Source organism: Oncorhynchus mykiss, chromosome 5, assembly GCF_013265735.2.
Source record: "Oncorhynchus mykiss isolate Arlee chromosome 5, USDA_OmykA_1.1, whole genome shotgun sequence".
Classification (NCBI taxonomy): domain Eukaryota; kingdom Metazoa; phylum Chordata; class Actinopteri; order Salmoniformes; family Salmonidae; genus Oncorhynchus; species Oncorhynchus mykiss.
Genome location: NC_048569.1, coordinates 23,712,785 through 23,738,703, shown reverse-complemented (window position 1 = coordinate 23,738,703; position 25,919 = coordinate 23,712,785). Strand labels below are relative to the sequence as shown.

General features: G+C 40.7%; 2 protein-coding genes across 5 annotated transcripts; one reads left to right on the top strand and one right to left on the bottom strand.

The window, feature by feature from the left end:
• Positions 1 to 1,774: 1,774 nt before the first annotated feature.
• On the top strand, positions 1,775 to 3,783 carry LOC110523464 (anaphase-promoting complex subunit CDC26). 3 transcript variants are annotated; one of them, XM_036977092.1, is made up of 3 exons: positions 1,775 to 1,931; positions 2,254 to 2,353; positions 2,585 to 3,783. In XM_036977092.1, the coding sequence occupies exons 2-3, from the start codon at positions 2,273 to 2,275 to the stop codon at positions 2,762 to 2,764; spliced, it is 261 nt and encodes an 86-aa protein (XP_036832987.1). In that variant the 5' UTR covers positions 1,775 to 1,931; positions 2,254 to 2,272; the 3' UTR covers positions 2,765 to 3,783. The 3 variants fall into 3 exon arrangements, with proteins under 3 accessions (XP_036832987.1, XP_021457839.2, XP_036832986.1); XM_021602164.2 differs by having other exon boundaries at positions 1,775 to 2,034; XM_036977091.1 differs by having other exon boundaries at positions 1,776 to 1,964.
• LOC110523463 (high affinity copper uptake protein 1) lies at positions 3,236 to 25,624 on the bottom strand. Of its 2 annotated transcripts, none has more exons than XM_021602162.2 (5): positions 25,429 to 25,624; positions 9,000 to 9,138; positions 6,135 to 6,207; positions 5,812 to 5,980; positions 3,236 to 5,504 (listed from the first exon to the last, which is right to left on the bottom strand). In XM_021602162.2, exons 2-5 carry the CDS (start codon positions 9,117 to 9,119, stop codon positions 5,303 to 5,305), a joined length of 564 nt encoding a protein of 187 aa, XP_021457837.2. In that variant the 5' UTR covers positions 9,120 to 9,138; positions 25,429 to 25,624; the 3' UTR covers positions 3,236 to 5,302. The 2 variants fall into 2 exon arrangements, with proteins under 2 accessions (XP_021457837.2, XP_021457838.2); XM_021602163.2 differs by lacking the exon at positions 25,429 to 25,624 and adding an exon at positions 14,517 to 14,677.
• Positions 25,625 to 25,919: the final 295 nt, after the last annotated feature.

Here is a 25,919-nt window from a genome sequence, read left to right as displayed (position 1 = left end):
TCTTGGGCACAGGGACTATGGTGGTCCGCTTGAAGCATGTTGGTATTACAGACTCAATCAGGGACATGTTGAAAATGTCAGTGAAGACACCGGTCAGTTGGTCAGCACATGCCCAGAGCACACGTCCTGGTAATCCATCTGGCCCGCAGCCTTGTGTATGTTGACCTGTTTAAAAAGGTCTTACTCACGTCGGCTACGGAGAGCGTGATCACACAGTTGCCCGGAACAGCTGATGCTCTCATGCATGCCTCAGTGTTGCTTGCCTCGAAGCGAACATAGAAGTGATTTAGCTCGTCTGGTAGGCTCGTGTCACTGGGCAGCTCGCGGCTGTGCTTCCCTTTGTAGTCTGTAATAGTTTGCAAGCCCTGCTTGCAGTCTGTGATAGCAAAGCAGTCCTGTAGTTAAGCATCAGTCCTGTAGTTTAGCATCTGCTTCATCTGACCATTTTTTTATAGACCGAGTCACTGGTGCTTCCTGCTTAAATTTTTGCTTGCGGTAAGCAGGAATCAGGAGGATAGAGTTGTGGTTGAATTTACCAAATGGAGGGCGAGGGAGAGCTTTGTTCACGTCTCTGTATGTGGAGTACAGGTGATCTAGAAATGTTTTCCCTCTGGTTGCACATTTAACATGTTGATAGAGATTTGGTAGAAGTAATTTAAGTTTCCTTCATCATCCTTCTTAGATTTCTTTAGTGCATCTGGGCCCACTACAGAAAGGATATTCCTCAGCCTGGAAAATAAATAACAAAATCGAAAAGAGGTTGAGCTAAGGTTAGAGGTGGATATAATGCATGCAAAATATAACTTTCGATGTGGTGTTTTCAAGCAGAAAGACAATAACTCAAAACTGCCATTTTAATTGGTAAGTTGACAGGGGTGACATGTTGTAAAAGCATCAGAGGATCTTCAGAGGGTCTTTCATTTTTAATCCACACATTAAAATATTAGAAGGGGAGGACAGAACCATGCTTGTGACTCACCTCTCTCGTCTCTCAGCAGGCCCCTCACCAAACAGTGCGATTGGCTCCCCAAGGGCCCGTAAGCAAGCTTTAACCTCTAGATCGTAAGTGGATACTGTGACTGAGCGCAGAAAGCGAGCGAGAAAAAGTCAGCCAATACCCCAGACTGAAGCTCACTCACGTGTTCCTCAAGCTCACGGGACCTGAGGGATGAGAGAGAGAAAGTAAGTTGAGTTAAGAGACACACATACATACGACTCCAACCATAAACAGTTGATGTTGACAGCCTCAATGCCTGCTTTGACAGAATTTTTGCCTGACCCAGAGGACTCTCGTCCCAGCCGCTCCCTCTCCTCCAGACTGCCATAGAAAATTCTGGTCTTCTTCACCAGCGGAGCTTCATCCTCGTCAGACATCTCTGGTCCCACTGTTCACCACAATGAATGATACTGTCCTGGAGTAAACAATAGCCACACAAAGATATGAATGAATGGAATGAGTGTGTAGTTTACTAACTATCAATTTGCTGACCAAAAATTGACAACTCCCTAATCAGTAAATTAAATGGCTGGGACACATTGACAAAATCATAGGGGTTTGTAAAGTAGTCTTTACACAAGAACACGTTGACTAACTAGCTAACGTCAGATAAACTAGTTAGCGAACGACACTCAGCAGTTTGCCAAAAGCATCACCAAATAGACAAAATGCTCAACATTCAAGGTGATTAATGTACCTGTATTTTAGTATTGGGTTTGAAATAACGCAATTACACAGGAACCGCAACCAGCTAGCAAAATCAAAACACAAAAGTGGTTGCCTGTTCACATTTCACAGCGACATCTAGCGGAAAGGTCAAACACGGGCACTGCTGAAAACTACGTTACCCAGAAACCCTTCGTCAATTTATAGCGGATTCTACAGGGATAGGCTAGCTAGCTACTGCTGTCCAAATAAACAACATTAACAAAATGTAAGCAAATATGAAAGATTTGCCTGTTTCTTTGTGAGTACCACTGGATCCGAGACAAATTGACGTATGGAGCGCTCAATTTTGCCCTCTTTAGCCGTGCTTGGTCTGTCACTAGTCTTTTATGTAGTTAGCTAGAGATTTTAGTGTGATTGATTTGTTTGGTAGCCTAACATGAACTATTGTTTAGTAATTGTATATAGCTAGCTAAGTGGTTTAGCAAATGCAAGCCATATTATTACACTCGATAATTGAGCTGTCACCTTTGTCTTTAGCCATCTAGTAGAAGTTAGTACTTACAGCCTTGGGCACATCTGCTTCACAGCGAACATTGTGGATATAATATGCTGCGCAGAAAGCCCACCCGTCTGGAATTGAAGTTGGATGACACTGAGGAGTTTGAGTGTGTCAAGAAAGAACTTGAGGTGAGTAGCCACAGCATCATGGATAAATGTATTATCTGCAGGTATAAAGGCATAATAAAGAGGCTTTGCGTTGTTGATGGATTGCCTGCAACCCGTTTCTTAAATTCCTCATTAACTTTAAGAAACGCTTGATTGGCATAAAATCCGCGCATTGGGTGTGAGAAAAGCACTATTTTTTTTACATGAATTACACATACTAGAACTTCTAACAACCTACGCCCCCCCTCTCAGATTCGGAAAAAACAGAGCGATGAAGTGGATGTTGTTGGTGTGGCTATGTTTAGTAACATGGTGGGGGCCAGCGGTGGAACAGGGGATGGAAAGACACGGGAACAGATGATCAACGAGAGAATAAGCTACAAGCCCCATCCTAAACCCAACACCTTGCCCTCACTCTTTGGAAACCTGTAGTTTTAGGTTCCTAATAGGCACATTCACAAGACTACTCAAACTGTTGGCTCCACCAGTGTTGGTGTGTGGATGGCACAGTAACAATGCTATTGACATGGTCAGGGATACCTGTGGGCTTGCCTGAGGTCAGAATTCCCTTCACAAAGAAATGTGTAGTTTGAGGATCATGTTTTGCTTATAACACATATCTTCTAAAGTAATGTTGTTGCATTTACCTGAAATGTTATGACTTGCGATGCAAAGCGTGTGGCCTTTCTTTTGTACAACATGTTTCATGGGAGCTGTTGTAGTGGTTTCCCTCGATTACAAAAATCCAGACTTGGTAGTCCCAGGAAGGTGAAGGTAGCATCTTTGGGGCAAAATGGAATGGACTTGATAACTAATCAGTTATTACTTAGAATGGTATGATTGTAGTTTTATTGGCCTTCAAGGCTGCATTATGAGAATGCAACAGAATCAAACATACAGTTCTTGAATGATACCATTTATTACTTGTTTTCTCTAGATGATTACAGCACAGTAAATACGTCATACTATACAGACATGTCTGTGGACTTAACAGTCCAGGTAATGTTCACACTGTTGCTGCGCTGGAGTGGCAGTCAGACTCCCACTGCTGTTTTGGCCCATTAACTTCAACGCTCGAGTTGTACAGTAGACTATAATAATAAATCTTGATACATGATCCCATGTGGTAAAGCAGAAACAGTTATAATATGTTCAAGTATACACCAACTATTAATGTCCCTGGCTTGATTGTAATGTAATGAGAATGTGCGGCAGTTAAATCCAGTTATAGCAACTAGGAATTTGACCCTCAAACCAGGCACAGCACATCACTAAGGCTGTGTTTAGACAAGCAGCTCAATTCTGATATTTTTTCCACTAATTGGTCTTTTGACCAATCACATCAGATCTTTCTACAACCGATATTTTCCAGATCTAATTGGTCAAAAGACCAATTAACTGAGTGTAACAAAAAAAAAAAAAAAAAAAAAAAAAAAAAAAAAAAAAAAAAATCAGAATTGGGCTACCGGTCTACAGAGACAGGCAATTCTGACATTTCCGCTAATTGGTCCTTTAACCAATCAAATCAGCTCTATTGCCAAATCATTAAAAGATCAGAATCAGACTGCCGGTGTAAAACACAGCTTTAGGCAACTGATAAACATTTACTAGTCATTTCTCAGAGATGAAAAAAATTATAATCAAGAAACTAAAAATACAACTTCCTCTTTAGGTTCTACTTCATAGATATCCCCTCCTGTCAAAGTGTGAACTGTGAGGCGTAAGCACCAATAGGTCACAAGAGGTGCAGTAATCATGTTACTAGGCCAGTCTGAGAAAGCACTAGATTCATCCTTGTACTTTCCCATAGTTCCCTGCTTGTCCTTGGGATCTGAGCACTTGCTCCAATAAGGACACTAGTGTCCATGTTGTGTTGACATGCTAACTAATTTAAGCCTATTGAATGAATGCACCAAAAGTTACTCCCAAGTTATATTATGAACATTTTATATTGGCTTCTTGATGTACAAGAGTCAATTTACATTTGTGTGTCAGATCAAGCCTCCGAGTGCCAAGTGTCATTGGTAAATAATGAGGTTGTCATTCATAAACTACCAAAATTGAACACTGCATAGCAGTGTGTCTCATGAAGAGTGTCTCAAATGTTGTCACGCTCTGCTGCATTACACTAATGTATATAATCACACAACATTTAAAGTGTACTGTACTTGACTGCTTGTCCACTGGACAAACTTCTTTAAAATAGCACTGGCACTTGTCAGTAGACTACAGTTGGCCTAGGCTGTCATGTTTCCCTCCTTTAAGGCAAAGGGTTTAGTAAGGCTTAGTCATACAGCCAGAGCTGCCCCACCATCTCCACACAATCCCAAGTATGACCTTTGACTCCTGTAGTTGAGACACTGATTATGTTAGACCCCCCCGCCAGATTGTCAGATGGAATGCAGATATGACAAGGCTTCAGAAGAACACATTGGCTTTAACTTGGGCCCAGGTGGGGTCAGGAAAAACTCAGGCCCTATTCACAATGATCTTCAATGAGAGAGGTTGTTGTAAGGGTCATAAATAGCCCTCTGAGCAGAAGAGCCTAGAGCCCCAGTGCTACAAGGATGAACCTGCACTGGTTGTTGCGCAATAACAAAAACAGAATGGAAGAATGGCACGAGTGGGGGAAGTGGATGTTTGGCCCTGTGGAGCCAGACAGGAGTGGTGTTGGTATAACAGAAGCCAGCATTTGGAATACCAACATCATGCTAGTTGTCGAGGGTAGTCTTCTGGACCTACTAAAAGGACAGACTTGAATGTCACAAATGTAAAAGCTCAGTCGTAATTCACATTTTCCATCAAGCAACTTTTGTGTGACAAAGTGAACCATTTAAATAAGATAAACGTATATAAAACTGGATGCATGATGATGACGATTAAATGGAGAATACCTGTGTGTGAATGTATGTGCGTGTGTGGGTGGAGGATGAAGAGAGACTGGGGGGGGGGGGGGGGGGGGGGGGGCTATTAGTGACAGTGTTCAGTGATATCAACAACCACAGCCTTTTTCCAGCTGAATAAGAAGTATCCGACGCCTGCCCCGGCTGCAACGGCGATACACAGATAAGCATTGTAGGTCATGAAGACCAACATGAGGAAATAGCTGACCACCACCTGGATGATGTGTAACACCGTCTGCAGCAAGTGTGCCATACTCAGCATCCGTTGGCTGCAGGGGAGAGGGGGAAACAGGATGGTTAAAAAAAGTTGTTTTCAAATAAACTAATTGACAGCACTCTGCAAGTCAGGTGTTAGTGGCAAACTAAGCCATTTAAAAACTCCTGTTATATCCACAACATTCACCACATACAGTGAGGCTTCACATTTTCCTACTGCAAGTTGATATGGAGCGCGTAGCCCTTTTGAACTGCAATGTCTAGAAGTCTCATTATTGGGGTGTAAAATGGACCACTTCACTGCAGTTCTACTATGTGTCCGGTTAGTAAGGAGTCCTGTTGCTTGGTTGTCTAACTTACCCTACAGTCTTGTGGGTCTCCATGACCATGGTGCCGTCTGCCCCCGGGACAGGCATGGAGTTGTAACGCACGTTGACCTGGTTCCTCCTCAGCAGGAACTCCCTGCCAATCTTCAGCCCCTCGTAGAGCACAGCCAGCAGGAAACAACCAAAGCAGGCCGCCACCATCTCTGAAAGAGGAGACATGTTAAATAATTGACAGACTATCTAACCAATATTATTTTTAGTTTTATGAATAATCAATGGCCATGGTCAATACATAAAATACTTTTTGCATTACATTTCAAGTCTGAAAATACATTCTGGGAACACACACTAACTTACCTCCAGGTGTGTTGATGACAAGGCTGGCAAACAGCAGCTCCACGTTTGTGTAGCCAAAGTAGAAGGTCATTTTCTGGAGAAGAGGGACAGAAAAAAAAGGAAAAAAAATGGTATCACACCTATAGAGCCAAGGGGTTTACAGACAAACACAGACTACAAAAGGAAAATCAGCCATGTCGCAGACACCGACGTCTTGCTGCTAGACAAGCTAAACATGTTCTTTGCCCGCTTTGAGGATAACAGAGTGCCACTGACGCGGCCAGCTACCAAGGACTGTGGGCTCTCTGTGGCCGACGTGAGTAAGACATTTAAATGTGTTAACCCTCGCAAGGCTGCTGGCCCAGACGGCATCCATAGCCGCGTCGTCAGAGCATGCACAGATGTGCAGGTATGTTTACAGACATATTCAATCTCTTCCTATCCCAGTCTGCTGTCCCCACATGCTTCAAGATAGCCACCATTGTTCCTGTACCCAAGAATGCAAAGGTATCTAGACTAAATTACTATTGCCTCGTAGCACTCACGTCGGTCACCATGAAGTGCTTTGAGAGACTGGTCAAGGATCATATCACCTCCACATTACCTGTCACCCTACACCCACTTCAATTTGCTTACTGCCCCCAATAGATCCACAGACGATGCAATTGCCGCCACACTGCCCTATCCCATCTGGACAAGAGGAATACCTATGTAAGAATGTTGTTCATTGACTACAGCTCAGCATTCAACACCATAGTATCCTCCAAGCTCATCATTAAGCTTGAGGCCCTGGGTTTGAACCCCACCCTGTGCAACTGGGTCCTGGACTTCCTGACGGGCCGCTCCCAGGTGGTGAAGGTGGGAAACATCTCCACTTCACTGATCCTCAACACTGGGGCCCCACAAGGGTGAGTGCTTAGCCCCCTGCTGTACTCCCTGTTCACCATGACCGTGTGGCCATGCACTCCTTCAACTCAATCATCAGGTTTGCAGACGACAACAGTAGCAGGCTTGATCATCAACAACGACGAGCCTACAGGGAGGGGAGGGCACTCAGAGTGTGGTGTCAGGAAAATAACATCACAACGTCAACAAAACAGAGATGACCGTGGAAACAGCAGAGGGAGCACCCCCCCTATGCACAGGACAGCAGTAGAGACGATAGAAAGTTATGTTCCTCTGCGTACACATCAAGGACAAACAGAAATGGTCCTCCCACACAGACGGTATGAAGGCGCAACAGCGCCTCTTCAACCTCAGGAGGCTGAAGAAATTTGGCTTGTCACCTAAAACTTGCGCGATTGTGAGCATCCTGTCGGGCTGTATCACTGTATGGTACAGCAACTGCACCGCCCACAACCGCATGGCTCGCCAGAGGACACTACCTGCCCTCCAGGACACCTACAACACCTGATGTCACAGGAAGGCCAAAAAGATCATCAAGGACAACATCCACTCGAGCAGCTGCATGTTCAGTACAGGTGCATCAAAGCAGAGAGACTGAAAAACAGCTTCTATCTCAAGGCCATCAGACTGTTGAACAGCCATCACTAGCAGAGAGAGGCTGCTGCCTATATACAGACTTGAACCCATAGGCCTTGAAATACATCCAGAGGTACATCTCCAATTCACTCAAATTACATCAATTAGCCTATCAGAAGCTTCTAAAGCCATGGCATAATTTTATGGAATTTTCCAAGTTGTTTAAAGGCACAGTCAACTTAGTGTATGTAAACTTCTGACCCACTGGAATTGTAATACAGTGAATAAGTGAAATAATCTGTCTAAACAATTGTTGGAAAAATTACTTGTGTCATGCACAAAGTAGATGTCCTAACCGACTTTCCAAAACTATAGTTTGTTAACAAGAAGTTTGTGGAGTGGTTGAAAAACTAGTTTTAATGACTTCAGCCTAAGTTTATGTAAACTTCCGATTTCAACTGTATATCTTGCATTAATCATCTTATACGTATTCTATACTATCTATTGCATCTTAGCCTATGCCGCTCTGACATTGCTCATCCATATATTTATACATTATTCCATTCCTTTACTTAGACATGTGTATTTTGCGGTGGAATTGTTAGATATTACTAGTTAGATATTGCTGGACTGTAGGAACTAGAAGCAAAGTCTTTTCGCTACACTTGCAATAACATCTGCTAACCATGTGTATGTGACCAATAACATCTGCTAACCATGTGTATGTGACCAATAACATCTGCTAACCATGTGTATGTGACCAATAACATCTGCTAACCATGTTATTGGTCACATGCACATCTGCTAACCATGTGTATGTGACCAATAAAATCTGCTAACCATGTGTATGTGACCAATAACATTTCATTTGATTCAGTTCACACAGCAGAGAGAAATGTCAAACAGGCCATTTGAACTAGAGTTGAATTAAAACCATTAATCTGAATCAGATTTACAACTTTGTGAGGAGGTCGTAGGAAGTGCAGAGATGGGGCGGTAAGCCTAAAAGCCAATTTATGGTCATTACAGTGTCTGCATCGAACATATAGCATTAACTGCGATACGGCCTCTTCAAAAGTCAGGGCATTCGTAATTCTTGCATTTCGTGGAGCAGAGCTGTTGTGGAGGAAGTTGTTAAGGGAGTGAGTTTGTGTTTATACAGGATGTACCGCCCCCACATACCATCAACCAATCATATCAATGAGGAGCTATACGGAGCCCTCAGAATTATGAACATTTTTGGGATGAGCACGGCGATGCGGTACAGAGCTTGAATTGGCCCCCGCAATTGCGTCACCGCCTCCGGACCGCATTGCTGGATCAAGCATAAGTACATCCCCACATTGTAACAGAGAGAAATTAGTGTGTGACTGATTTCTTTTTCAGAGTGCCAAGCCCACTCACCATCATATGGCCCCCTCCTCCACCTCCCCCTAGATGATCCTCGTGGGAGCCTGTGACCATGGGAGGAGCCATGCTGCCAGCCATTTTGCTGTGGTCATGGTCATGGTTCGTGTGGTCCATGTTCGTCTCGAATGTAGTACTGCAAGAACCAGGAAATACAGACAAAAAAAATAGTCACGTATACTTCTCCCCTTTACACACATTTGTCCATGACAGGTTGTTTTTGTTGTAGGTAGGCGATTCCAGCAGTATGAACATTACATTTGCACACAAAATCACATCTTAATGTTTCAAAGAATGGACAAAGCAAATATAGATGAAACGTTTGATGTGTGCGTCTACAGTACACCTTGGGTGTATAATCAAGAAAGCAGACTTCTAAATATTGGCATGTTGTAAAACGCAAATATGAAGCGTTATTGGTGTTACATGTAGGCCAAGCTTTTTCTGAACATATTAGCAAAAGTCTGAGTTTGTACAACATAGGTCAAAACATGGATATTCATTAAGGAGGAAAGGCATGTCTGAACACAAACTATAATTTGACATTTTCATTAGTACTTTAGAGAGGAAAAACAACCGTTATGGATGTTACACTCTACATTATGGATGTTAGACTTTACATTTGAAAGATTTCATCATCAAAATGTATAACACTTTTTGTAATTTGGAACGTTAAAAGGTCCTGGTACTTCAGGATTGAAAAATGACATGTAGCTTTAATAGCAGTCATCACACCCTAACATAAAAATATAGCCTTCATTTCTCAGAGCAAGAATAGACTGACGAGTTTCAGAAGAAAGGTCTTTGTTTCTAGCCATTTTGAGCCTGCAATCGAGCCCACAAATGCTGATGCTCAACTAGTTTAAAGAAACCCAGTTTTATTGCTTCTTTAAATCAGAACAGTTTTAAGCTGTGTTAACATAATTGCAAAAGGGTTTTCTAATGATCAATTAGCCTTTTAAAATGATACACTTTGATTAGCTAACACAACATGCCATTGGAACACAGGAGTGATGGTTGCTGATAATGGGCCTATGTAAGCATATATAGATATTCCATAAATAAAATCTGCCGTTTCCAGCTACAATAGTCATTTACAACATTAACAATGTTTAAACTATTTCTGATCAATTTAAGTGATTTTTTTTTTTTAAATGGACAAAAAAAAGGGACATTTCTAAGTGACTCCAAACTTTTGAATGGTAGATTGTGTGTGTGTAATATATATATATTAATTACACACACACACACACACACACACACAGGTTTTTCAACTACTCCACACATTTATTAACAAACTATAGTTTTGGCAAGTCGGTTAAGGACATCTACTTTGTACATTTCCAACAATTGTTCAGACAGATTATTCCACTGTATTACAATTCCAGTGGGTCAGAAGTTTACATACACACACTAAGTTGACTGTGCGCCTTTAACTTCTTGGTGACAGGGGGGGGGGGCAGTATTGAATAGCTTGGATGAATAAGGTGCCCAGAGTAAACTGCCTGCTACTCTGTCCCAGGTGCTAATATATGCATATTATTAGTAGTATTGGATAGAAAACACTCAGAAGTTTCTAAAACTGTTTGAATGATATCTGAGTATAACAGAACTCATATGTACAAACAATAGTACACAGGTGAAAACCTGAGAAAAATCCAACCAGGAAGTGGGAAATCTGAGGCTTGTAGTTAATTTTTTTTTTTAAAAACTCAGCCCCTATTGTAGATACAGTGGGATATTAGTTGTTGCACTTCCTAAGGCTTCCACTAGATGTCAACAGTATTTAGAACTTTGTTTGAGGATTCTACTGTGAAGTGGGACCGAATGAGAGAGGAATGAGCCAGGTGTCTGGCAGATTACCACAGGCGCTGAGGCGCGGTCACGAGAGAGTTAGCTCTCGTTTCATTGCTTTTCGACAGACATAGGAATTCTCAGGTTGGAACATTATTGAAGATTTATGATAAAAACATCCTAATGATTGACAAGTTTCTACGGGCTGCAACGGAACTTTTTGAACTTTTCGTCCGACGTTGAGCTGGACCTGAACGCGCTTTTGGATTTGTTTAACAGAAGAAGCTATTTAGACATGAATGATGGACATTATTGAACAAAACAAACATTTATTGTGGAACTGCGATTCCTGGGAGTGCATTCGGATGAAGATCAAAGGTAAGTGAATATTTATAATGCTATTTCTGACTAATGTCGACCACCCAATATGGCAGATATCTTTTTGGCTGCTTTGTTGTCTGAACGCTGTACTCAGATTATTGCATGGTTTGCTTTTTCCGTAAAGGTTTTTTGAAATCTGACACAGCGGTTGCATTAATTAAGGAGAAGTTTGTATAATAGTCGTATCTTTATCAATGTTTATTTCTGTAAATTGACGTGGCTCTCTGCAATATCACCACGTTTTAGAACTACTGAACGTAACGCGCCAATGTAAACTCAGATTTGTTGATATAAATATGAACTTTATCAAACAAAACATACATGTATTGTGTAACATGAAGTCCTAAGCGTCATCTGATGAAGATCAAAGGTTAGTGATTCGTTTTCTCTATTTCTGCTTTTTGTGACTCCTCTCTGTCTGGAAAAAAATGGCTGTCTTTCTGTGGCTTTCGCTGTAAATCCTTTTTGAAATCAGCCACTGTGGCTGGATTAACGAGAATTTTATCTTTAAAATGGTGTAAAATACTTGTATGCTTGAGGAATTTTAATTATGAGATTTTTGTTGTTTTGAATTTGGCGCCCTGCACTTTCATTGGCTGTTGCGGGGGGTTCCGCTAGTCCTAGACAGGTTAATGTGACTGGATGTTAATTATTTGACATTGTGTTATTTCGCTGAACACTAGATGGTTTAATTTTATTATTGGCAGTGAAACGAGGCTACTCAGACGAGAGAAAAACATCACCCAAATGTATAGCCCTGTAGGAAAATCTAAACTAACTATTTGAAAATGTGAATCACATTTTTATTTGGCGTCCCCCGACGGCATTGCACGTACCCGAGTTTGGAAATAGCCGGTGTAGACAAAGCAGATCTCTCCAGTAGGTGTACCAAAATATTCACAGGCCATTTTCTCAAAAGTGGTGTTACAAGTTCATCGAACTAGAATGGGGAAAGTAATGCTGCTTTGAAAGTTGGAGTCTCTACTTTTATCCAATGTAAGAAACATAATTTCAAATGTTTCTACATAGGACCGAAACAGGGTGGTTGGTCACAGGATTGGCTGAAAAGCCTTTGAGTCTTGCCCTCCTACTCTGAATTGGCCAAAATTTCATACACTTTCCTACTTTTCAAATAAAGCCAGAACTCTAACATATAGACCTCATTTGGAAATTCTTAACTTTATTTGGGCATGCTCAGGTTAACCTTCCCACGGAATCGCCCAAATTGGCCTAGGTATGCAGCTGTGCCAAACATGTTGCAAAAATTCATGTTTCAAGCTTCTTTTGAAGCCGAGACAGAAATCACCCCCCCCCCCAAAAAAAAACTCTAAGGCCTAAGCAGCACTTTGTGACTTCTACTTATTCTCCTCCTGCGCAAAACATTCAGTGTCTCTCCTGCTTGATGAGGAAAGCAACCACCATTACATTTTCCAGGTGTATACGACAAATTTAAGTGAGGTACAGGTCTGTGTTTGACTCTGTGAGCTTGAAGAGGGATGAAGGAGGTAACCACTCAGACTTGGAGTAGCCTGGTCCTGGGCTTGGCGCCGTGCCACCAGCACCAGCCTGAGTTCAAGCCCCAGATCCTCTCTAATGCTCCTGGGTTAGCACTGATTAAAAAGTTAACACCATAATTAAACAAGTCAGTCAAATTCTCCAAAGTGCCTAGTGTTATTACTTTGGAGAGATGGTGATTGTGAGAGGTGTTGTAACCATGAAACCCTCAACATACTGTACTGAACCTGAATGCTGAATACTGAATGCTGACTGGGGTGTATTGTAAATGCTGGTTGAAACCATTTCCTTGGACATCAAGGACATGCAAAAAGAAGCACAGTATTCAGACTATGAACATTTGTAGGCCAAGATAACGATTGCAGCTTTGCCAGTTTGTAATCTAGGTATTGAAAATGCAATTCCTGGTAGTTAGGCTAATTATAGTTGTGTTTGGATGTTAAAAGTACCTACATTGAGGAAAGCACATTTTAGGCTACAAACAGAACCACATGGTCCCAAGAACTGTGAAGCCAGTTTGGACCACTGTGTGCCAAGGCTATTTCATACACAGCTCGAGTCATCCATGTCTACTAGCCATGGCACCTTGAAAGCACCTTCACTCCCTACATGAGAGTGCGCAATCAATCAAGGTGGAAAAATTTGCTATTTGACTCAAGAGCTCTACCAGGACCATTACTAATTTAATGGCCAAACAACCAGAGGCCACATCCGTAGAAAACTGCCTTTATAACCCAATAAATGCCCACTTAATGGACATTAATGTTATTAAATTAGAGAAAAACATGTTACATCAAATGTCTGGGACACCCTGAGGCAGAAACCAATGACATCAAGGGACAAGGAAAACAGACATCGAGAATCAAAATGAAAAGACCCAAAATCACATCAATTAACCTGCCAGTCAAGACATCTGTTCTCATATTTTTCTACTCTGCTAGAGACTCAGTTGTTGCCACAGTGAGAAGTTGGCCTATATGTTCAAAGGGCTTAATCCTCACCAAAAGAAACAGTCAAGAAGCAGGTAGACATTATGACCAAGTACAACGAAATTGACCTTAATACTCAAAAACAGTGTTATGAAGACAGGCTATTCATAATGGGTGGTGTCCCTCTTAGAGTTAAGTCCAACACGTAAGTCTTCTTAGGTTTAGAAATAAACATTCCATCAAAGTCAACGTGAACCTTAAATTCTTATCAGTTGCTGAAAAGTCCAAAGCGAAGACCATTGTGCCCTTTAAAGCAAGACAAGAACAGTCTAAAGTCGTGTTACACAACACTTTGTCTCTCGGAGTTCAAAGAACTGTGAATATAATCACACTCCACATGAGGTTATAAAAGCCATTGTGAAATGTTCCTGCAAGTCCTTGGAATCATAAACGTTAGAACTCTGATCTTTAACCAAAGCAAATCCTCAGTAAACTGTTTTGTACCAGAGTGGAAACTATAGTAGGCTACACAATGCTTGAAGACAGTTACAACAAAGAATGATTTTCATCATTCATGTAGATATGACTCAAATGACAAAAGACTGCTCTCACTCGGTCAAAGTACAGTGGGTAATAGTTAATTAGCCTAATTCCTTCATATATTAGCCCACTCAGTTGGGCTATACATAAAGCAGGAAACAAATAATTAACGGAGTCCATGCTTTTTTCCAGAACAACCAAAAAGATCCATTGGCGCATGCAAAGAAGTAAAAACAGCTGAAGTACATTTCATACAACAAGGAATGTACATTATTAAAATGGTAGCATAAACATTCTTGATTCGATAATTTATATGAAATTGTTATTCCAGTTTATTTTTTTATTTTTTACTTACCCAAATGTCTCACCACATGCAGAACTTCTGTTACAGCCAAATCAATGACAAGATACTTGTCAATGTGTGCGAGTGTTCATGCAACCCATCAATGTGTACAGGTGTGTAGTCTGATCCCGAGTGTGCTCGCCTGCTCGAGAGAGTGGGAAAGTGAATGCGTCATGCCGAAGTGCACTAATCTGCCTTCTCATGACTGTCCGCCTCATGTGACCATTCTGCCTCTCATTTCCTTTGATCCAACCAATAACATGGTGCCACCCCCCTCCCCAAAAATGAATGTAGCAACTGCGGATTGCCCCTTTAAAACACATCCAAAAACATACGTGCTGGACAAAACAGCCAACTGAAGAAATAATGGGATGTCCAGTCACTGTTTGCTGCGCCAACAATATTTTATATTTTCTAAAAACCGAAATGGCTGTTTATGCTATCCCTAATGCAGTGAAAAGAAATGAAGCTAGCTTTATGGGACATCTTTGAGGGCAGAACCATTACACCTTTGTTTGTGTAAAACCGTCCTTTAACCAGACAAACAGTCGGTGGTCAATCCACATCACTTAGACTGTTAAACAAACAAAAAAAAACTTTCCTGATCAAAATAATTGATCATAAACTGAATGCTGATGCATAGAACACAACTAATACGCATGTTTAGCAGATGTTATTGCGGGTGTAGCGAAATGCTTGTTTCTCTAGCTCCAACAGTACAATACTATCTAACAAGTAATGTAGAACAATTTCACAACATGTACCTAATACACACAAATCTAGGTAAAGGAATGGAATTAAGAATATTTAAATATATGGACGAGCAATGTCAGAGCAGCAAAGACTAAAATACAGTAGAATAGTATATACATATGAGATGAATAATGCAAGATATGTAAACATTATTAAAGTGACTAGAAGGGATGTACGATATAAAAATAAATCGGTGAACATATCAGAATCGGACAATATTAGCTAAAAATCCCAACATCGGTATTGGCCCGATGTCTAGTTTAATGCTGATGTTAAAAACTGATGTCAAAGGTACTGTGCATACCTATAGAACGTAGGTACATGACGTAATGACTCCACGTAAAATGTTACGCAACACGTAAGGTATGCTGTGTTGCACAGCATTCCTAACCTTGCCGACAATGTCAGCTGTGTGGATCAAGCAGTCAACAAATCGATCAGTCATTTGAAAGAGTAAGAACTTTTCAGCAAGACAACTCAAAGGCGAAATCCATTAACACCAAGATAATGGAATTCATTGCCCTTGACAATCAACCGTTCTGTCATGCGTGATTTTGGCTTTTCGCTTACTGGTTGAGCACCGGTACACACTACCAAGTGTGCTATTTTTCAGATGTTGCCCTAACGGAGTTAGACAGTACTAGTTTCAAAAATCACTGAAGTTGAAGACTTACATCTCCCTCACTAACTTCAAGCATCAGCTGTCAGAGCAGCTTATCGATCGCTACAGCTGTACACAGCCCATCTGTAAATGGCCCATCCAACCAACTACCTACTTCATTCCCATGTTTTTTTCTGCTCTTTTGCACACCAGGATTTCTACTTGCACATGCTCATCTGCACATCTATCATTCCAGTGTTAATTGCTAACTTGTAATTACTTCGCCACTATGGCCTATTGACCGCCTTACTTCATACGCACACACTGTATACAGATTTGTTTATCCAATGTTTTTGATGTTTGAGATTTTGATTATGTTTTACTGGCAATGGGGACATATGTAAATGCCAACAAAATCATGTTTTGGTCAGTGTGGTGTGTGTATCCTTTATTTAACTAGGCAATAGAGGTTGACCGATTAATCGGAATGGCCGATTAATTAGGGCCGATTTCAAGTTATCATAACAATCGTAAATTGGTATTTTTTGGCGCCAATTTTTTTACATCTTTTTTTTTTTTATACCTTTATGTAACCAGGCAAGTCAGTTAAGAACACATTCTTATTTTCAATGACGGCCTAGGAACAGTGGGTTAACTGCCTTGTTCAGGGGCAGAACAACAGATTTTCACCTTGTCAGCTCGGGGGATCCAATCTTGCGACCTTACAGTTAACTAGTCCAACGCTATAACCACCTGCCTCTCATTGCACTCCACAAGGAGACTGCTTGTTACGCGAATGCAGTAGAAGCCAAGGTAAGTTGCTCGCTAGCATTAAACTTATCTTAAAAACAATCAATCACAATCATTAGTTATAACTACACATGGTTGATGATATTACTAGTTTATCTAGTGTGTCCTGCCTGGCATATAATCGATGCAACGCTGGGGGATGATTTAACAAAAGCGCATTTGTGAAAAAAGCACAATCGTTGGACTGTACCTAACCACAAAACACCAATGCCTTTCTTAAAATCAATACACAGAAGTATATATTTTTAAACCTGCATATTTAGCTAAAATAAATCCAGGTTAGCAGGCAATATTAACCAGGTGAAATTGTGTCATTTCTTTTGCGTTCAATGCACGCAGAGTCAGGGTATATGTAACAGTTTAGGCCGCCTGGCTCATTGCGAACTAATTTGCCAGAATTGTACGTAATTATGACATAACATTGAAGGTTGTGCAATGGAACAAGAATATTTAGACTTAGGGATGCCACCTGTAAGATAAAATAAGGAAAGGTTCCGTATTTCACTGAAAGAATAAACATTTTGTTTTCCAAATGATAGTTTCCGGATTGGACCATATTAATGACCTAAGGCTCGTATTTCTGTGTGTTATTATGTTATAATTAAGTCTGATTTGATAGAGCAGTCTGACTAAGCAGCAGCAGGCCCGTAATCATTAATTCAAACAGCACTTCCGTGCGTTTTGCCAGCAGCTCTTCGCAAAAACAGCGCTGTTTATGACTTCAAGCCTATCAGCCTAATGGCTGGTGTAACCGATTTGAAATGGCTAGCTAGTTAGCGGGGTGCGCGCTAACAGCGTTTCAAATGTCACTCGCTCTGAGACTTGGAGTAGTTACTCCCCTTGCTCTGCAAGGGTCGTGGCTTTTGTGGAGTGATGGGTAACGCTGCTTCGAGTGTGGCTGTTGTCGATGTGTTCCTGGTTCGAGCCCAGGTGGGGGGGGGGGGGGGAGCTATACTGTTACACTGGCTATACTATAGTGCCTATAAGAACATCCAATAGTCAAAGGTATATGAAATACAAATGGTATAGAGAGAAATAGTCCTATAAATACTATATTAACTACAACCTAAAACCTCTTACCTTGGAATATTGAAGACTCATGTTAAAAGGAACCACCAGCTTTCATATGTTCTCATGTTCTGAGCAAGGAACTCATACATTAGCTTTTTTACATGGCACATATTGCACTTTTACTTTCTTCTCCAACACTGTTTTTGCATTATTTAAACCAAATTGAACATGTTTCATTATTTATTTGAGGCCAATTGATTTTATGGATGTATTATATTAAGTTAAAAGTGTTCACTCAGTATTGTTGTAATTGTCATTATTAGAAATAAAATAACATTTTTAATTAAAAAAAAAAAGTCAGATTAATCAGTATCGGTATTGAAAAATCATAATCGGCTGACCTCTAGTTCCTAGGCCATCATTGAAAATAAGAATGTGTTCTTAACTGACTTGCCTGGTTACATAAAGATTAAATAAACAGTGTACTTAAAAAAAATATATATTTTTTTTATCGTCCAAATCGGTGTCCAAAAATACCGATTTCCGATTGTTATGAAATCTTGAAAAAAATCGGCCCTAATTAATCGTCCATTCCGATTAATCGGTCAACCTCTAGTCTGAAACTGCAACTTAAAGCGGGTACAACTTCAGGGTTCACAGTAAACGTGAGCTGGAAGTTGCACAGCATCCCATAACATTTTAACATGTTATATCATTCAGCCTACACTATCAGCCAATGTGGGGTGTTCAATGTGGGCCTACATTCCATGAGACTTTTGGGGGGGGAAAAAAAACACACAAAAAACATGCAGCGCTTGACAATTACCTGTTTATCTACTTGTCTTTCAGACAAGGAGGTGACTGAAAATTGTTTGATGCAAGAAACCACTTTACAAAATAAATTGCATTATTCCCATACATTATTACAGAGAACAGACAAATGATGCTACCCTCTGCCTATTTGTATTTGTGTATATGTTATCGTGTGTGTGTGTGGAGGCATGTGTTACTTCACAGTCCCCGCTGTTCCATAAGGTTCTGAACCAATTGCAATTTTCCTACGTCCTTTTTTGTGGCACCTGACCACACGAGATGTAGTTGAGGTTTAGGGTTTAGTGAATGATTTGTCCCAAATACAATGCTTTGAGTAATAGAAATATTTAGGACTAACTTATTCCTTGCCACCCACTGAAACTAACTGCAACTCTTTGTTAAGTGTTAAAAGCCGCACATAAGTCTAACAAAACAGCCCCCCCCCCCCCCCCCCAATCTTTATATCATTAATTTCTCTCAGCCAATCAGTCATTTGTGTAAGTGCTGTGCTTGATTAATGTCCTTCTCTATAAGCATGCTGGAAGTTTGTCGTCAATAGGTTTACTTTGAAATAGCATTGTATCTGGTCAAACACTTTTTTCCAAAAGGTTACTACAGGTAGGTAACAGGCTGATTGGTCAGCCATTGGAGCCTGTAAAGGGGGCTTTACTATTCTTATGTAGAGGAATTACTTTTGCTTCCCTCCTGGCCAGGGGGAACACACATGCTAGTAGGCTTAAAGTGAAAATAGGGCAAATAGGAGTGGCAATATCGTCCGCTATTATCCTCAGTAATTTTCCATACAAGTTGTCAGACCCCGGTGGCTTGTCATTGTTGATAGAGAATAATCAATTCTTCGACACTAACTTCACAGAATTTAAAATTACAATGCTTGAATTTCATAATTTGGTCAGATATACTTGGATGTCTGCATTTGTTGCTGGCATGTCATGCCTAAATTTGCTAATCTTAACAATTTAAAAGAATCATGAAAGTAATTGGCAATATCAGTTGGTTTTGTTACAAAGGAGCCATCTGATTCAATGAATGATGGGGCTGAATGTGCCTTTTTTCCAAGAATTTCATTTAAGGTGATCCAAAGCTTTTTTTTATACCATCATTCATCTTTGTTTCATAGTGTAGTTTCTTCTTTTTATCAATTTAGTCAAATTGTCTCAATTTGCAATACGTTTGCCAATCAGTTGTGCAGCCAGACTTATTTTCAATTCCTTCTGCGTCATCCCTCAACCATACAATTTTTTAAAATTAAATCAACTGGGATTTAACAGTTTTTACAGTCATTTTCTTAAAACCTCTTAGGGCTAGGGGGCAGTGTTAGGAAGTTAAGATGAATGACTTGCCCAAAGTAAACTGCCTGTTACTCAGGCCCAGAAGGATACGCATATAATTGGTAGCATTGGGGGGGGGGGGGGGGGGGGGGTGTGTCACAGGCCATTTCAATGCTAGTCTATGGGATATACAAATAAATGTTTTTCCCAAGGTGTCTCTAATTAGAAAAGTAGTCTTGTTGCGCATGAGGTGCGCACTCTTCGTTATTTATCTTCCCTATTGAACATACTATTCTCAGTCTTTAATATCTAAATAAACAATCAAATTTGAGTACCTGAGGATTAATTAGAAACATTGTTTGACTAGTTTGGACGAACTTAAACTTTTTGGATTTGTTTGTATGCATGTTGAACGAGTGGATTACTGAATCAAGCGCATCAACTATTGGGATATAAAGAAGGACTTTATCAACACAAACGACCATTCATTGTGTAGCTGGGACCCTTGGGATTGCAAACAGAGGACGATCTTCAAAGGTAAGTGATTTAGTTTCAAGCTATTTTGGATTTTGTGACGCCTGTGATGGTTTGAAAAAGTATTTTGATGTGTGGCACTGTCCTCAGATAATCACATGGTGTGCTTTTGCCGTAAAGCCTTTTTGAAATCTGACAACGTGGTTGAATTAACAAACAGTTAAGCTTTTAAATGATGTAAGACACTTGTATGTTCATGAATGTTTAATATTACAATTTTGTAATTTGGCGCGCTTCAGATTCACCGGATGTTGTCGATTTTGATCCCGATAACGGGATCCGTGTGCTAAGAGGTTAATGGGTACATGCTTATTAGTAACTGGAATAAGCAATTTCATAAATGTGTCGAGTGCAGTGCCTATTGGCTACGTAGCTTATTGAAGTTTGCGCTCAGCAGACCTGAAATTTGCTCAGTGACAAAACATTGAGGGAATATTGCATGTACAGTGCATTCGGAAAGTATTCAGATAACAAAATATGGAAAAATTCATGCTACATTACTTATTCTAAAATGGATTCAAAAGAATAAAGCTCATCAATCTACACACAATACCCCATAAACGACAAACAATAAGACACATTTTTGCAAATGTATTAAATAGAAAAAACAGAAATATCACATTTACATAAGTATTCAGACCCTTTACTCAGTACTTTGTTGAAGCACCTTTGGCAGCGATTACTGCCTCAAGTCTTATTGGGTATGAAGCTACAAGCTTCGCACACCTGTATTTGGAGAGTTTCTTCCGTTCTTCTCTGCTGATCGTCTCAAGCTCTGTCAGGTTGGATGGGGAGGGTCACTGCACAGCTATTGTCAGGTCTCTCCAGAGGATGTTCGATCGGGTTCAAGTCCGGGCTCTGGCTGGGTCATTCAAGGACATTCAGAGACTTGTCTTGAAGCCACTCCAGCATTATCTTCACTGTGTGCTTAGGGTCGTTGTCCTGTTGGAAGGTGAACCTTTGCCCCAGTCTGAGGTCCTGAGCACTCTGGAGCAGGTTTTCATCAAGGATCGCTCTGTACTTTGCTCCGTTAATCTTTCCCTTGATCCGGACTAGTCTTAGTCCCTACCGCTGAAAAACCCTGCCACAGCATGATGCTACCACCACACTTCACTGTAGGGATGGAGCCAGGTTTCCTCCAGATGTGACACTTGGCATTCAGGGAAAAGAGTTCAGTCTTGGTTTCATCAGACCAAAGAATCTGGTTTCTCATGGTCTGAGAGCCAGATGCCTTTTGGCAATCCAAGCGGGCTGTCATTTGCCTTTTACTGAGGAGTGGCTTCCGTCTGGGTGCTCTACCATAAAGGCCTGATTGGTGGAGTGCTGCAGAGATGGTTGTCCTCCTGGAAGGTTCTCCCATCTCCACAGAGGAAATCTGTAGCTCTGTTAGAGTGACCCTCGGGATCTTGGTAACCTCCCTGACCAAAGGCTCAGTTTGGCCAGGCAGCCTGCTCTAGGAAGAGTCTTGGTGGTTCCAAACTTCTTCCATTTAAGAATTATGGAGGCCACTGTGTTCTTAGGGACCTTCAATGCTGCGGACATTTTTTGGTACTCTTCCCCAGATCTGTGCCTCAACACAATCTGGTCTCGGAGCTCTACGGACAATTCCTTCGACCTCATGGCCTGGTTTTTGCTCTGACATGCACTGTCAACTTATATAGACAGGCGCGTGCCTTTCCAAATCATCTCCAATCAATTGAATTTACCACAGGTGGACTCTAAATCAAGTTGTTGAAACTGCTCAATGATGATCAATGGAAACAGGATGCACCTGAGCTCAATTGAGTCTCATAGCAAAGGGTCTGAATAAATCAAACCAAAGTTTGTCACATGCGCCGAATACAACAGGTGTACCTTACACCTTACAGTGAAATGCTTACTTACAGGCTCTAACCAAGTGCAAAAAAATGTATTAGGTGAACAATAGGTAGGTAAATAAATAAAACAGTAAAAAGACAGGCTATATACAGTAGCGAGGCTATATACAGTAGTGAGGCTACATACAGACACTGGTTAGTCAGGTTGATTTGAGGTAGTATGTACCTGTAGATATGGTTAAAGTGACTATGCATATATGATGAACAGAGAGTAGCAGTAGCGTAAAGGAGGGGTTGGCGGGTGGGACACAATGCAGATAGCCCAGTTAGCCAATGTGCGGGAGCACTGATTGGTCGGCCCAATTGAGGTAGTATGTACATGAATGTATAGTTGAAGTGACTATGCATATACGATAAACAGAGAATAGCAGCAGCGTAAAAAGAGGGGTTGGGGGGGGGGGGGGGGGGTTATGTAAATAAGGCATTTCCGGCTTTTATTTTTAATACATATGCAAACATGTCTAAAAATCTATTTCCGCTTTGTCATTATGGGGTACTCTGTGTAGATTGCTGAGGATTATTTTTATTATTCTCACCTCCAGCTTTTAAAAACATGAATTAAAAGTAGGTCAAAGGTGTCAAGGCCGACATGCACCTTTTATGAAAGGTCAGTTTATAAAACTGGCTCATAACAATCCCAACCAAAGATGAGTGACTGAATCAATTATGAAATATGCAGTAAATAGCACAGAGTACAAATGTAAGGAACCAAAATTAGCATTGAGACAATTACCAACAAAACATTCTATGATTGCACAAACTGAAACATTGTCGTTAGACATGATAATTCAATTATTTAGTGAAGACTACAATTTACTCAAGTGTGTGTACTATGGCTGGGAAATGCCAGGGAGCTCACGATACATGTTGTGAATCTCACAATTTTATATGTATTGCGATTCGATGTTCCAACACCATATGTTTGCTGCAGAGGGACAAGAGAGCCATGTTTTGATCAGTCACTGAAATTAAAGTGCTGCTAACAAATGGGCTACCTATTTAAAAAGATGGTAACAAACTAGTTTTGGTGCAGGTACAGCAAACTAATGCAAAAATAATATTGCGATATCATCAAAACGATAGTAAAAAATACTGCACTGTAAAATATCACAATCAATGACCCCACATAATCAAGTAGACCTAAGCCTAATCCTTTCATGTTTAACAGCACACCACTTACCACATGTTGCCCAACATGCTGCATAATTGCCAGACATCAAACACATTCCTAATGAATGCACAAGAGCCACTACTTGAGGCAAATACAGTAATGTAAAGGGTAGCTAGCTAGTTGCTTCACAGGCTAGCTAAAATAATAAATTGGCAATGTAGGCCTACATTCCATCTTTTAAAGCCTGATAGTGTGGAACAATACAGGTTGAGGTACAATAACCAAAAGGTTGCCAATTCAAACGTGATTTTCTCCATTACATTCTGATCACACTCATCATTCCATCTTTGATTTACAAGTGTTTAAGCCTTATTTAACTGTACCTGTCATTTGTGTTATCATTCCACTGCTTTGTGTATTATAAATAGCAGGAATCTCATATAGGACCATTCATGGAATAGAATGGTTGTGTGTGACCCAAATGGTTTCAGGAAATCTGCAAAGGAGTTCCAGAAACAGATCAATGGCTTTTTTTGTTTTCAGGACATAAAACGTTCTCATTCTCAACAACGGGTTTACTTTACGGACAGACTTATACTTAGGTTAGTTAATAAATGCAGTAGGGGACAACTATATTTGACTAGGTCTTAAATTCCCCCCGCCAGGCTTAACTGACCCGCTTAGAATTTGAAGTGGATTCTTAGTGATTGTTTGGATCTTGATTATTGATTGAAATAATCAAGATCAAAACAATCCATTTCAAATTCTAAGGAGGTCAGTTAAGCCTGGCGGAGGGAATTTAAGTCAGTCAAATATAGTTGTCCCCTACTGCCTTTATTAACTAGCCTAAGTATAAGTCTGTCCGTAAAGTAAACCTGTTGTTGAGAATGAGAAGCCTTGCCAGGCAAACAAGTTTCAGTCACATCGGAGTGATGCCAATGAGAAAGAGGGCCAACTACAACAGAGCTAGAGGACAGCCTGGCCCATTGGATACTGTCACCCTGTCCTCCTGATACACAGAGACAATAGGGCACTGTTTCCCTCAGACCCACTCAAACATTCCTCCAATCCACATATCTGAGAGTAAATGAAAATATGACAAAGCCAGTTATGAGTTACTCTGTTATTCCAGAGCAATCTAATAGAAAGTTAAATCAAAAAGATGGAAAGGCAGATATTGATGAACAGCCTCTTAATCTCTGAAGACCATAGATGTGTGCATTGGGGCAGTTTGCCGTGGCTGTCAAGTGCAATTTAAAAGCAGACTTCCCACAATAAAATTAGTGAGTACCGACCATGAGAGATAAAATAGATAACATACATTTATTCTGGTTGTCGGGTCTTGACCTTTTCTACTGTACTTTTGGTCTGCCATAAATAATTACCAATAGGTCATGGCACTTTTGGTCTGTAGGCACATTAAAATGTCCACTTTTCTGTTACAGAGAGGGGATAACTAATGGGTCGTGTTCCGAGATGGAAGAGGTCTACCGTAGTGCACGGAGCCTATAGGGGCCACAGTTGGTTACATGTTTCATCATCGCTCTGAAAAGGCTGCAATTGAATTAGCCTAAAACATTTAAGTAAGTAGAACGTACTGTTGCATATTTGTAGCCTTAAATTCCAGTTGTGCAATAGGGAATACACATTGAAATATTGAGTATATTTTAAGTTTGTGGTTGTGCTGAAGATGACAATTTAACAAGCATGACAATTTGATAACGGTCTTGATAGCCTAGCTACTTGTTTCAGAATAGGTAGAGCATAATGGAAAAGGGCCACGTGAAACCTAGCAGTGGAGAGATCAATTAGTCGTTGGCAACCAAACTGTAGCGTTTTGTGTACTGCAACTAGCGAATACAAAATCCAAGTGTTTCTCAACCACAACTGACTTCATGAAAATCATACATTCGATAAAAATGGGATGTCAATCGCCAGGATAGATATTTAGAACATTTGGCTTAAATTGTGAGATGGTTGAAGTTGCACGATACCTCAAAAAATATTTTGCTAGCTATCAAGTTAACTCCAGTACTTGCTAGACTACTAGCTTTGCCTCGTAGCTAGCTTCATACAGAGGTCAAACACAAGCGAGAGAGGATAGTCTGGGCATGCACGCGCTTACCTCACAACATATAGTGAACTCGGTTCCAGCGGGATTTTCTTTGGTCTCAATAACGCACAACCGAATGATTAACTATGAGCTTTCAAATGAACGTCCAGATTCCCGTTTACTCTACTGGCAAAACGCCGACAGCACACGTCACACTTAAGTATAACAACCACAGCAAGATGACTTTTGACAAACCAGGAAAATGTAGACGTAGCACGCATGTTTTCGTATGGTAGCCAATCAGACGACCGTTCAGGGCAAGCATTTCCGCCGTCACTAGTTACCACAGCCACAAAGTCATAAACCCCGCCCATTTCTACAATTTATCTTCTTGCAATATGATTTAAACCTAACATTTAAATTAAGACCAAAACTCATATTTTGTTTTCACGATTTTGTGGCTGTGGTAACTAGTAGAAACCCCCCGCCACATGGCAGCCCGAACGATGACGCGATGTCGTACGATGTCGACATGTTATAAACCTACATGATATCGTATAACA

Coding starts and splice junctions, on each gene's coding strand:
- LOC110523464 (XM_036977091.1), top strand. CDS start 1,942: ATGAAAGATTTGCCTGTTTCTTT. Junction 1,965..2,253: donor AAAGATTTGCCTGTTTCTTT/GTGAGTACCACT, acceptor TCTGCTTCACAG/CGAACATTGTGGATATAATA. Junction 2,354..2,584: donor GTGTCAAGAAAGAACTTGAG/GTGAGTAGCCAC, acceptor CCCCCCTCTCAG/ATTCGGAAAAAACAGAGCGA.
- LOC110523463 (XM_021602162.2), bottom strand. CDS start 9,119: ATGGACCACACGAACCATGACCATGACCACAGCAAAATGGCTGGCAGC. Junction 6,208..8,999: donor GAGGAGGGGGCCATATGATG/GTGAGTGGGCTT, acceptor CCTCTTCTCCAG/AAAATGACCTTCTACTTTGG. Junction 5,981..6,134: donor TGTCATCAACACACCTGGAG/GTAAGTTAGTGT, acceptor CTCCTCTTTCAG/AGATGGTGGCGGCCTGCTTT.